The following is a 12,964-nucleotide window of genomic DNA, read 5'->3' as shown; positions in this document are numbered from 1 at the left end:
ATAATGGACACTCAGATTACCCACCGCCTGGGGAAACATGGAAACTTTCCAAAGGGGGAAGCCAAAGAAAGGCACTTGACTAAAGATGTCACACCGGTGAAGCAGAAGCCCTCCAAAGAGCTGAGGCCCATGTTGGGTGCCATCTTGCTGGGCCTCATCCTGTTCATTGCTGCAGTGGTGTCCTGGTGCTACTACACGGTGTCCCTGAGGAAGGCGGAGCGGCTCAAGACGGAGCTGATGGACCTGCGGGCGGACGGCTTCGTCATCCGCAACCAGCACGGGGAGGTGGTGTTCCGGCTGGCCTTCCGCTCAGGCAGCCTGGACCTGGAGTCGTGCTCCAAGGAGGGCGAGATCCTGAGCTGCTCACGCTCGAGCCGGGGGCCGCTCAACTTCTTCATCCAGACGGTGAAGCCCAAGGACACGGTGATGTGCTACCGCGTGCGCTGGGAGGAGCTGGAGGCCGGCCCGGCCGTGGAGCACACCATGTTCTGGGAGGACGCCCACTGGTACGGGGGCTCGGAGATGAGCACCCAGCACTGGCCCATCCGCCTGGCCGGCTACCAGGAGCCCGTGCCCTACGTGACCAGTGACGTCTACTCCTTCCGCGACAGCTTTGGCGGCATCCTTGAGCGCTACTGGCTCTCCTCCAAGGCGGCGGCCATCAAGATCAATGACTCCGTGCCCTTCCACCTGGGCTTCAACGCCACCGAGCGCACCCTCTTCTTCCAGGCCCGCTACAAGGACTCACCCTACAAGCCCCCGCCGGGCCAGCAGCCCTTCCCCGAGCTCAGCTACCGTGTCTGCGTGGGCTCTGATGTCACCTCCATCCACAAGTACATGGTACGCAGGTACTTCAACAAACCCTCCAAGATCCCTGCTGAGAACGCCTTCCGATACCCCATATGGTCCACGTGGGCCCTCTACAAAAAAGATATAAATCAGGATAAAGTTCTAAATTTTGCAAGAGACATTAAGAAATACCATTTTAACTGCAGCCACATTGAGGTTGATGACATGTACACCCAGGCCTATGGGGACTTTGACTTTGACCCTGTCAAGTTCCCCAATGTAACAGAGATGTTTGCAAAGCTGAGGGAAGATGGATTTAAGGTCACTCTGTGGATTCATCCTTTTATACACATAGATTCTTCCAGTTATGAAGTGGGGATTGAACGTCAGCTGTTCATCAAGGAGCCATCGGGGAGGCTGCCAGCCATGGTGGAGTGGTGGAATGGCATTGGGGCCATCCTGGACTTCACCAACCCAGCAGCCCGTGAGTGGTTCCAGAGCCACCTGCGCCAGCTCCAGCACAAGTACGGCATCTCATCCTTCAAGTTTGATGCAGGTGAGACCAGCTACCTGCCCAAGCAGTTCAGCACCTTCCGTCCACTGTCAGACCCCAGCATCTGGTCCCGGCGCTACACGGAGATGGCCATTCCCTTCTACGAGCTGGCTGAGGTGCGGGTGGGCTACCAGTCACAGAACATCTCCTGCTTCTTCCGCATCATTGACCGTGACTCTGTCTGGGGCTATGAGCTTGGCCTCAAGTCCCTCATCCCCACTGTCCTCACCATCAGCATGCTGGGGTACCCATTTGTACTGCCAGATATGATTGGAGGAAACTTCCTCCCCAACAAGACGGAGGGGGCAGTGGAGATCCCCGACCGGGAGCTGTACGTGCGCTGGCTGGAGCTGTCGGCCTTCATGCCCTCCATGCAGTTCTCCATCCCGCCCTGGCTCTATGACAAGGAGGTGGTGGAGATTGCACAGAAGTTCATGGAGCTCCACGAGTCGCTGGTGGCCCCGCTGCTGCTGGAGCTGGCCGGGGAGATCACCGACACAGGAGACCCCATCATCCGTCCCATCTGGTGGATCTCGCCCCGTGACGAGGCCACTCACCGCATCGACTCCCAGTTCCTCATTGGGGACACCCTCATGGTGGCTCCCGTGCTGGAGATGGGCAAGCAGGAGCGGGATGTCTACCTGCCAGCGGGCAAGTGGCGCAGCTACAAGGGGGAGCTGTTTGAGAAGACCCCAATGCTGCTCACTGACTATCCCGTTGACCTGGATGAAGTTGCCTATTTCCTCTGGGTTTCATAACAGGATCCTATTCAGCTGTGCAATGAACTCAGTGATTAGTTTACCAACGGCTTTAATGACCAGGGAATTTTAATAATTTTTTATGTAGCAGTATTTCAGAATTAGATTTGAAGGAGACACTTAGATCTCTGTTTTGTTTGGCAACTGTTCTACAATAACTTATTAAAATATATTGGATTCTTGTCTTTGTTACTGCATTGTGTCAAGTGTAATGTGCAGAAACACAACCTCTGCTCATAATCTTTTCCCACCAAGAAGATGCCATACTCGCTTCTTCTGTCTAAAGGCAATTACATGGTCTCCTTTGTTACCCAGTTTCACAGATGATTCCCTGGCACATTGAAAATTCATGTGCTTAGTGAAGGAGGCAGCTGCAGTAAAGTACTTTTTTTTTTCCTTGCAAAAACAGTCTGCTATCCTGAAGAAGAAGGCACCCAATTTGCAGCCTGCATATCAGATGGAAGCTGATGCAGGAATTAGAAGTTTACATTTCCCTTGGCCTGAGCTATCTGAGCAGCAAGAATGCTACAGCACTTGCTAGTGCTGTGGCATCTGTTTTCCCCCTTTTCTAAATTACTGAGAACCATGTCTAAGGTGTGCATTCAGATAAGTCTGTAAAATGTGATGATATCTCATGCCAGTCAAGATTGAATCCTAATACCAAGTCATGCAGGGGTTTATGCTTAGTAGGATCCAAGTGTGTTTTAGGATCATGTTTAGGACAAAGGGTGCAATCTGTCAGGTGCCACAGGAGAACTTGGGCTCCTCAGAGAGTTCAGACAATTAACAACCCAGCCTGAGTACCTGACTGCCTCAATTTCCCCACTGGGAACGTTTTCCCATCATGTGCTAATAGAGATGCGTGTCCAGGACAAGTGTATCCTTCTGTATCCTTCTGCCCATAGAGGTGACCTCTCCAGAATGAAGGTATCTTAGGAGCTCCTGAAGGCTTGAGGTAAGCAGGTTGGCTGTGAAACACTCTGCACTCTTGGTTCAACATTCCCTGCTGTTTTTAAGCAAAAGGAAATGTTAGGTTGACATGACTGAGCAGTTTAAGAGTGTCCGGGGATCTCTGGGATTTAATGTGCCTTCCCAAAGTGAGAGACAGATCACTTTGCTGGCTCCAGCACAATTCCAGTGGGCACAGGGGAGGTGAAGCTTTGTGTGGCCCCAGGGCAAAAGAAAGCTCAATTTTTAGGTGTTTGCCCCAGGCTGCTCCATACAAAAAATAAACAAAATGGGTCTGGTGAACATTGTAGTCAGTTGAGAGCTTGTTTGATGACCAGAGGAAGCAGACCAAAACTGGCTAAAACCTGTTATCCATCAGTAAATCCACTGTGTCATGAGGACCCTGCATGGATACAACAGCAGTGCCAAGTGGGATGAGCCAGAACATCTTTTAGATGCTCCTGAAAGCAGCTGGAATCACAATAATAGTATTGCTGCTGTGGCAGTAGAGAGGGGAAACCAGCCTTAATCCAGGGATGTGAAAGGGAAAGCAAGTCTGGCAGTTGTTCTCAGGGTTAACAGGATACCACTGAATCCTTACCATGGGCTTTCTCCCACACCAGGATAGTAATTTCCAGCAAGGCATCTTCCCCAAAGCTGAGAAAGTATTTCTACAATTGCTGCTTTGAAGCCCCAAACAGTCCCCCACATCTGGTCTTGGGGGACCCAGAGGGTCCCAGGGCAGCCCAGCAAAATTCCTCTGGCTGTGGTTGCTGCACTAAAAAAGTTTTCTGCAAAGGTCATGCCCACAGTGCTGAGAAAGAGAGAGCCAGACTCCATCATCCTCATACAGTACTTCTGCCTCTGTGATCAGTGTGCTCTGCATGCACACACAGCTCTGCCACCCACCTGCACCACAGGCTGATGGGGAAAAAAACAGGCAACACCGAGATTTCCTGCAAATTCCAGGGATGACAAGGGATGCCTGGTCCCATGGCTGCAAAAATGTCTTCCCCATCCTTCTCAATCTGTCCTTCAGTGCCTTTCCCTGCTGCCCAGCTGAGCCACAGGAAGTTACAGGGGGCAGGTGCTGGAGGCATCCTGTGATCAGGTGGCACCTCAGCCACCTCTCCATGCCCTCCTGCCACACAGGGGGCTGTGTGCTGTTGGGATAATATCTTGTTTGCTTTGCTAAGCTTCAGTTCCTGGTTGATTTTTACACTCCCAGTGCTTCACACAGGCTCTTTGCTGGAGGTGCTGGTGACGTGAGATTCTCTTCCAGAACCTGGCTCACCACAGGCTACTTGTTTTTCGGCAGGGGGAGTTCACTGCCTTCTTTGATGACTTCTGAGCTAAAAAACACCCACCCCTACAGGCAAAACAAAAAACTCAAACAAATAAAAATCTGTTTTTCTCTACTTGGCCTCTGGGATTTTGTGTCAGCACAAACCACCTTTATGGGTCTCCTGGCAGAAGGGATCTGCAGGCTGGCAGCTCCTGCCCAGATTGAGAAGGTTGTATTTTTTCCTGAGGTTACCAGGCTGGCCATATGTCCAGAGAAACTCTGCTGCTGTCAGTTTGTCCTTTCACCACAGTCATCCCCAGCCTTGGGCTCTGCCTGCCTGCTTTTTTCTTGCTTTTAATCAAAGCTGTGATTTCAGGCAGGCATGGACACACTTACAGCTTGGGTCTCCTGGACCAGCAGTGACTGCTCTGCTGTCATCCATACACACCTCCTTGAAATCCAGTTTGCAACAAATTTGGCTTCTGCTGTAGCTCCTCTGGGGTTTGGATTTTGCCACTAACACTCCTCCATGTGTACAGCTGTGAATGTGTTTTCAAGCACTGTCATGTAGCTGAGACCCAGGACGGAGCTGACCCCCACTCACTGTCCCCATGTCCATGGTGAGCCTCAGACATGCTCTCTACACACTCCAGAGTTTTGTGAGGATGTAAACCAAACTCAAACCCAAATCACTGATTCCTAGAAGGACCTCTGTATCACTGAGGATCTCCTGCAAGGCTGTGAGTGCTCTAAGTTGCCAACCTGCCCACTGATCTTCAGCAGCACCAGCTTCATCCCCCACATGATCATCAGCCAAGTGTATGGATGACACCTGCACCCAAGGAAGAAGGCAAAGGAAAAGAATTGGGAAAATGTCTTTTATTGCAGAAGGAGTGAAATGAAGTCCCTCTTAACCCTCAAACCCATGCTGTATGGGTTGGCCACTGCTAGTGATGTCCAATGGCATAAGGCATCCATGGTTTGTGTGGTAACAATGGAAAGGGAAGGAAAAATATTATTTGGGGCAAAGGGAGCGATGTGGGGCAAGGCAGGCTCCTAAATGAGTCTCACATGCTCCATTCCTAGCCTTCCCATTGGCCACAAATGTCTATTCCATCCATGTCCTTGCCATCAGTGCCATTTGGAAAGGGGAACCATGGGGAGGGTGGGGACAGTCAGAAGGACCTTCTGGAAAACACAGTGGAAGCTGAGAACAGGCTCCTCTTGCTCATCCCCTACAAACAGTCTTGAAGTGTGTGACCTTAGAGAGCAGCATGGACTAGCAAATTCCCATACTTGGTTTTGATAAACCATTTTTTTGAGTGAATGTCAGTAGAAATAGGGCCACAACCCTAGAGATGTGTATAGTCTCTACCCCTGGGGCTAACACAACATTGGGGTTCACCTGGACATGGCCTTTTCCAGGCCAGCGCTAGGGCACAGCTAGTCTCTCTGCTGTCAGGACCTAAAGGAGGACAATCCTCAATCCAGTGGGATTTTCTGCCACCACTGCAAACACAAGAGCAAGGTTACTGTCAGCTTCTCCTTTTAAAACATACATCAAAGCTGCAGGTTGCAAGCTTTAAATAAAACAGAAATCTCAACCCTGATTTCAGTGAACACTAGGGTAAGAAAAGCCCCAAATCTCCCTGAATTACCAGCCCCACCAACTTGGTACAGATGGACATAGTTAAACTTCTTTTTGTTTTCCAAAATTTTATCTCAATCAAGGCAATTTATGTTACAGTTCATACCAATTAGGAATTAGAAAAGTGGTTAAAAACAGACCCACCAGCATTACAGTCTGACAGAGGACAGCAGGTACAAACACAAGCATCCAGAAAACCTGATACACAACAGTGCAAGCTTTAAAATTCAATTACATAAGCATCATGTGTGAATAGGCTGATTCCAATTCCCAAACCTCGTTTGGGGCTTTTTCTTGGCTGAGACAACCTAAACCCGGCTTTGGCCAGTGACCCATGGTGTAAATCAGAGAAATATTCCTAGCAGCAGTTCTCAAGGTATCTGTGCAGAGCTTCTGGTCTGCAAGGTCTGAGAGATGCTCAGGTCCTATAGTGCTACAGCATAGTGTTAGAAATAGTGGTTTTGGTAAAAAGTTGGATGGAAAGGGCATTTAGAAGCCTGTGAAACAGCTTAAGGCACCACTGCTGAGCCTATCCCTAACATTAGCTCATAGTCCTCTCAGCAGCCTTACCTTTCTCCTTGCTGGACCACTGAACAGCCATGTCCACTCGTGCCCTAATTACAGCATTTAGAAAAATAAGGGTATATTATAATCTTATCCATTGACTGATACAGCTAAATAAAACTATAACTTTGTTAATAAAATCTTTTCTTTTAGAGGGGAGGGGAAAGAAGACAGTGTGTCTAATGGAGAATTTCCTCCATGACCTTACTGACAGTGCCTGAAACCACTGCAAGGAGACTGAAGGCACCCATCTGGTTGCTCCCATCATTTTAATAGTAGAAGGGTACTAACAGGGATGCTGTGTTTCTCCTCATACAGCCTCATTCCTCATGAACGATGCATATGGTGAGTGGCACAGAACCAGGGGATCTTGTGGTCATGCCAGGATCCTTCCCATGAAGTCCTGTGCCAAGGATCCCAATTCTGTTCATCTCCCAGCTGAGCTGTGCAACAACATCTCCTCCACTTAACTGATGCCTTAACCTTACATATTTTCCAGGTTCTGTACTGCATTAGTATATAACTTTGAACTTCACATAATGTGTTAGCGAGTTCTCCTCATGGTTTATTTAGACAAGGCAATCCTTTTCGAGCTTGAGAACCTAGGACACTGTTGCAGCTTCGGGCCCAAAAAGTAGAAACTACAGTGAATTGAGGAGAGCAGACTGGGAGAAAGGGACTTAATAACCTGAATGTGTGATTGGACAATTAACCCAAATATATCAATGGACCAAATCTTATAAAAGTGTGAAAACTTGTGACCCATTCTCCATCTTGGGTGGAGCCAGACTCTTGCACTGACCAAGCTGTATCCTTTGAAGGCCTTTTAATAAATACCTACTTTATTCCTTTAACATGGTCCAGCCTCTGTTCTAGATAGGCTCTTACAGCACCATAATGACTCCTATGTCAAGGGATGACAAGTATTTCATGAGCAAAAGTTGAAAGGGAAGAGCTGGAGCCTCTCAAAGCATGGTCTTCATGCACTTCTGGGGGTACAGAAGCTCCCTCCACTCTTGGCCCTTCTTAAAAGGATGGTTAGACTCATCTCCTCACCTTCAATGCCACCCTGCAATCAAGGACCAAATCCTGCCAGTGTTCTGATGAGTGAAACTGAGGTTCCAGGATTAATTAGTTGCCAGAGGGTGTCTGCAACTTGTAACATCACAATTATTTGCACCTGTGGCCAGGAAGAAACTTGAGTCCTTCAGAATTAAAAGCTTGAGAAAAAAACAAGCATCAGGAAATGCTTGTGCTTCAGCTGGGCAGGGAGCTGTAAGGCTCCCCCACGTCTCATTTTGAGATTAAATTATATAGGGCAGATTCAGGTCTTAAGGGAGTCCATCAAACCAGACTTCCTCACTTCCTAAGTTCAAAACCACTTCAGATTTTGCCTGTAACCCCAACATTTCTCCTCCTGCACTCCATCGCAACCCTCAAACTTAGTGCATCTCCCTTTCTGCCTCCTGAAAAGCTCTGTGGAAGGAGATGGGCTTTGAGAAAGATCCTCACTGGTACCCAACCCTACCCAAAACATGCACCATCTCCCTGGGTGGCTGACTTGTGCCAGACCCATGCCCAGCCCGGACACAATTCCAGGAGAAGCCCCACAGATGCTGAGCTGTCCTTGGCTGGCTGTAGCCTGGGCATGGTGCCTAACCCTTCCCAGCCATCACAATTCAATTCTGCAGAAGCTCGTTAAAAATTCAGGGGCTGACACATGTTCCCAACTGGGGCAGTGCTGGGAATTCTTGCCTCAGGAAAGAAGGCTGCCAGACTTCAATCCTGTTTGCCCTGCCTTAGGTCTCTGCAAATGGATTTTCCCATACCAAACCAAATGGGAAATGTGCCAAAGAGGCAGCTGTTGGGGACTTAGGTTGCAGGATCACATCACCCTATGTGCCCTCCAGAAGCCTCTGACAGAATCCCACCTCCAGCAACACCAACACTACTTGAGAAGCTCCCTGGGACTCTCCCAGGGAGAGAGGAGGGCTGACTCAGGAAAACCCTCAACAAAAACACCACCTCTAACAGCGACCTGAGATGGGTATTAGCTTAACTTCGTCTTAGATGAGAACATTTCCGTGGGTGCAGTGAGAACACCCACTGGCACAGACCCATCAGTTCATAGAGCTAGTGTTTTCCACCCACAGGCAACCTGGCTACTGGCAAATGGCACTGTCAATCCACAACACGTGCTGCTCACAGGAACCGGCTGTTCCTGCACAGACTGCCTGAGGACAGCTTTGCTCCAGGCAGTCCTTCTGCCAACAACAAACCTCATCTGTCCTTAGAAACCATAAAGGATGGTATCAGCAGGATAATCATGTAACCAGTGGGGTCATAAATGCTTAAAAAACTGCTCTGGGAAAGGCAGTGTTGATGCCCTAGGCAAAACACACAAGCAAGAGCCTTGTAGAGGAAGCCAAATGGGTGAGCAGGTGGGATGCAGCTGTTCCAGCAGGAAATAATCAATCCATTCAGTTAAAAGACACAGACATCACTTCAGTGACCTGGCCTGCCTGGTTCCCAGGAAAGCAGGAGCATTGGGCAACTGTTAGTCCAGCACCATGCCAGACAAAAGGGAGAAAAAAAAATAATATATAACGCTATTTTGTTTTATGCTCTTAAAAATATCAATTTGAATATATTTGCCATATTATAAAACCTAGGGCAGGCTGTGCTGCAGCAATCTTCCCACAGCACACACCCCCATACCCAGTGCCAGGTGCTCGCACAACAATTACGAATGCTCCCCAGTGGCAATAAAGAAACTTCCAGCTCTTGTCCGGGAAAACTGAAAAGGTATGTGTCTGCAGAAAGACTAACAATGCCTTTCTGACCTATACAGATAAATTGCTGCCTACTGCAATCCAATCAGAGTTTACCACCAGATCCAAATTTAAAAAATCACAATCAATCCCCGAAAAAAAATTATCCCCAAGAACAGTGAAGTCTACTTAGTTCCCTTCCTCCACCCCAGTCTGAAATGAAATGTGCAATTAGAGTTATTATTTGTTAGAAAGTCCTAGGTAAGGCATGGTTATTCCAAAGCTGATGAAGAAGCCTGTTATGAAACCCAGAGGAAATAGGCAACTTCATCCAGGTCAACGGGATAGTCAGTGAGCAGCATTGGGGTCTTCTCAAACAGCTCCCCCTTGTAGCTGCGCCACTTGCCCGCTGGCAGGTAGACATCCCGCTCCTGCTTGCCCATCTCCAGCACGGGAGCCACCATGAGGGTGTCCCCAATGAGGAACTGGGAGTCGATGCGGTGAGTGGCCTCGTCACGGGGCGAGATCCACCAGATGGGACGGATGATGGGGTCTCCTGTGTCGGTGATCTCCCCGGCCAGCTCCAGCAGCAGCGGGGCCACCAGCGACTCGTGGAGCTCCATGAACTTCTGTGCAATCTCCACCACCTCCTTGTCATAGAGCCAGGGCGGGATGGAGAACTGCATGGAGGGCATGAAGGCCGACAGCTCCAGCCAGCGCACGTACAGCTCCCGGTCGGGGATCTCCACTGCTCCATTTGTTTTGTTGGGGAAAAAATTGCCCCCTATCATGTCAGCAGATATGAAGGGGTACCCCAGCATGCTGATGGTGAGGACAGTGGGGATGAGGGACTTGAGGCCAAGCTCATAGCCCCAGACAGAGTCACGGTCAATGATGCGGAAGAAGCAGGAGATGTTCTGTGACTGGTAGCCCACCCGCACCTCAGCCAGCTCGTAGAAGGGGATGGCCATCTCCGTGTAGCGCCGGGACCAGATGCTGGGGTCTGACAGTGGACGGAAGGTGCTGAACTGCTTGGGCAGGTAGCTGGTCTCACCCGCATCAAACTTGAAGGATGAGATGCCGTACTTGTGCTGGAGCTGGCGCAGGTGGCTCTGGAACCACTCACGGGCTGCTGGGTTGGTGAAGTCCAGGATGGCCCCAATGCCATTCCACCACTCCACCATGGCTGGCAGCCGCCCCGATGGCTCCTTGATGAACAGCTGACGTTCAATCCCCACGCCAAAATTTGAGGAATTGTAGTTAACAAAAGGATGAATCCACAGAGTGACCTTAAATCCATCTTCCCTCAGCTTTGCAAACATCTCTGTTACATTGGGGAACTTGACAGGGTCAAAGTCAAAGTCCCCATAGGCTTGGGTGTACATGTCATCAATCTCAATGTGGCTGCAGTTAAAATGGTATTTCTTAATCTTTTCTGCAAACCGCAAGAGTTTATCCTGGTCGATATCATTTTTGTAGAGGGCCCACGTGGACCATATGGGGTATCGGAAGGCGTTCTCAGCAGGGATCTTGGAGGGTTTGTTGAAGTACCTGCGTACCATGTACTTGTGGATGGAGGTGACATCAGAGCCCACGCAGACACGGTAGCTGAGCTCGGGGAAGGGCTGCTGGCCCGGCGGGGGCTTGTAGGGTGAGTCCTTGTAGCGGGCCTGGAAGAAGAGGGTGCGCTCGGTGGCGTTGAAGCCCAGGTGGAAGGGCACGGAGTCATTGATCTTGATGGCCGCCGCCTTGGAGGAGAGCCAGTAGCGCTCAAGGATGCCGCCAAAGCTGTCGCGGAAGGAGTAGACGTCACTGGTCACATAGGGCACGGGCTCCTGGTAGCCGGCCAGGCGGATGGGCCAGTGCTGGGTGCTCATCTCCGAGCCCCCGTACCAGTGGGCGTCCTCCCAGAACATGGTGTGCTCCACGGCCGGGCCGGCCTCCAGCTCCTCCCAGCGCACGCGGTAGCACATCACCGTGTCCTTGGGCTTCACCGTCTGGATGAAGAAGTTGAGCGGCCCCCGGCTCGAGCGTGAGCAGCTCAGGATCTCGCCCTCCTTGGAGCACGACTCCAGGTCCAGGCTGCCTGAGCGGAAGGCCAGCCGGAACACCACCTCCCCGTGCTGGTTGCGGATGACGAAGCCGTCCGCCCGCAGGTCCATCAGCTCCGTCTTGAGCCGCTCCGCCTTCCTCAGGGACACCGTGTAGTAGCACCAGGACACCACTGCAGCAATGAACAGGATGAGGCCCAGCAAGATGGCACCCAACATGGGCCTCAGCTCTTTGGAGGGCTTCTGCTTCACTGGTGTGAAGCTCTCTGGCAGGAAGGTGTACATGGTGCTGTGCTTTCTCTAGAGCTTTCTGCAGAGGAATGGGAAGGAAGCACGCCTCGGGTTCTCAGGAGAAGACACTGGACTGTTAGGAGATCTCCCACCTCCACCGCGTCCCAGAACACCCATCTCTGAAAAAGGAGATGATAAAAATAGTCTGAGTGAATCTTTGAATCAAGGGAGAGTGTGTCACCCAGTTGCTCCCCCTGGCCCCCTCTGCCCGTCTGTGACGTGCCTGGTGCTGTGTTCCAAGTACCAGACAACATCTCCAGTTACTCTGGGCAAGATAGCACATGTGGAGAACAGCCTGAACCCTACACAGGGAACAACCCCAGGGCAACAAGGACCAAACCATTGCCATATTTAATGGTTTTTTTTGTTGTTGGGAAGACTTTCAGGAGGTAGGAGTGGAGACTGGGTGGCAATAGAAGGAGGCTGAACAGGAGCTAGATCAGCCCACTGACAATGTCTTTAAGATACAGGGATAACTGAGAGCTATAAAAGATACCTTATAATGAATTCCATGCAGCCAATCCTAATTTTAACCACTCTGCCTCCCTGGCAGATTTAATTCATCTGCAGCAACATCCCCTTCTGGTTCCAAGCATGTCCCAGCTGCTCCACTTGGGTGATGCTTTGCAGTGAAGGTGGGTAAATCCCTGCTTCTCCACAGATTACAGAGAGCCAAACAGGGCTGGGGTACCAGTGGCTCATGTCTGGGTTTTGCGGGGCATGTAGGGGGTGCAGAGAGCAGCACAGAATGGTTGGTCTTGCAATGTGTTCAGAGCTTTACAGCAGTCCTGGGTGGAAATGAACTTCCAGCTTTTCTGGAAGAAAAGCTAACCTTGTAGGAAAGGTTAACCACTAACCACTTGTTTGAGCAGTGGGACCAAAGGGCCCTTCCTCCATCCAGCAAGACTCCAGGCTGTGTTTCAGCTCAGTCCACACTCCCCTGCGTGGCCCCGGGAAAGTGGGCTGTGCCAGGAGCCTAATGGCTTTTCCTTGGCCACGGCCTGGCTGGGCTCTGCCAAGCATAACGCCCGGGATCCAGGGGGGGAAAGTAAAGTAAGGACATGGGAGAGCAAGAAACAAACACAGCTGCAGGAGGAGTAGGGGAGGGAGAGGAGCTGCAAAGCCGCAGACCAGCTGCCTGATGTCTGCCTGCTGCCAGCAAACACAGCCACCTCCTTCCCAAGATCTGGGGCTGTAAATCTCCTGGCTGTGGGCAAACCAGAGGGAAAAAAAACCCCTCTTTTTGGGCACAGATGAAACCAGTTGCAGAGACTCCCTCTAATGAGGTTGTTTTTTTCTCGTAACA

At 50.5% G+C, this 12,964-nt stretch overlaps 2 protein-coding genes across 2 annotated transcripts; one reads left to right on the top strand and one right to left on the bottom strand.

Annotated features, from left to right (window-relative positions):
- On the top strand, nt 1–2,100 carry LOC134056846 (myogenesis-regulating glycosidase-like). Its single transcript, XM_062513742.1, has one exon. The coding sequence runs from the start codon at nt 4–6 to the stop codon at nt 2,098–2,100; it is 2,097 nt and encodes a 698-aa protein (XP_062369726.1). The 5' UTR covers nt 1–3.
- A 7,515-nt stretch (nt 2,101–9,615) lies between these two features.
- On the bottom strand, nt 9,616–11,652 carry MYORG (myogenesis regulating glycosidase (putative)). The gene has a single exon (XM_062513741.1). The coding sequence runs from the start codon at nt 11,650–11,652 to the stop codon at nt 9,616–9,618; it is 2,037 nt and encodes a 678-aa protein (XP_062369725.1).
- Between the last annotated feature and the right edge of the window lie 1,312 nt (nt 11,653–12,964).

The sequence above is a fragment of the Cinclus cinclus genome, chromosome Z (assembly GCF_963662255.1).
Source record: "Cinclus cinclus chromosome Z, bCinCin1.1, whole genome shotgun sequence".
Taxonomy (NCBI): Eukaryota; Metazoa; Chordata; class Aves; order Passeriformes; family Cinclidae; genus Cinclus; species Cinclus cinclus.
The sequence above is the reverse complement of the archived record's forward strand: the minus strand, read 5'-3'. Positions and strand labels throughout refer to the sequence as shown.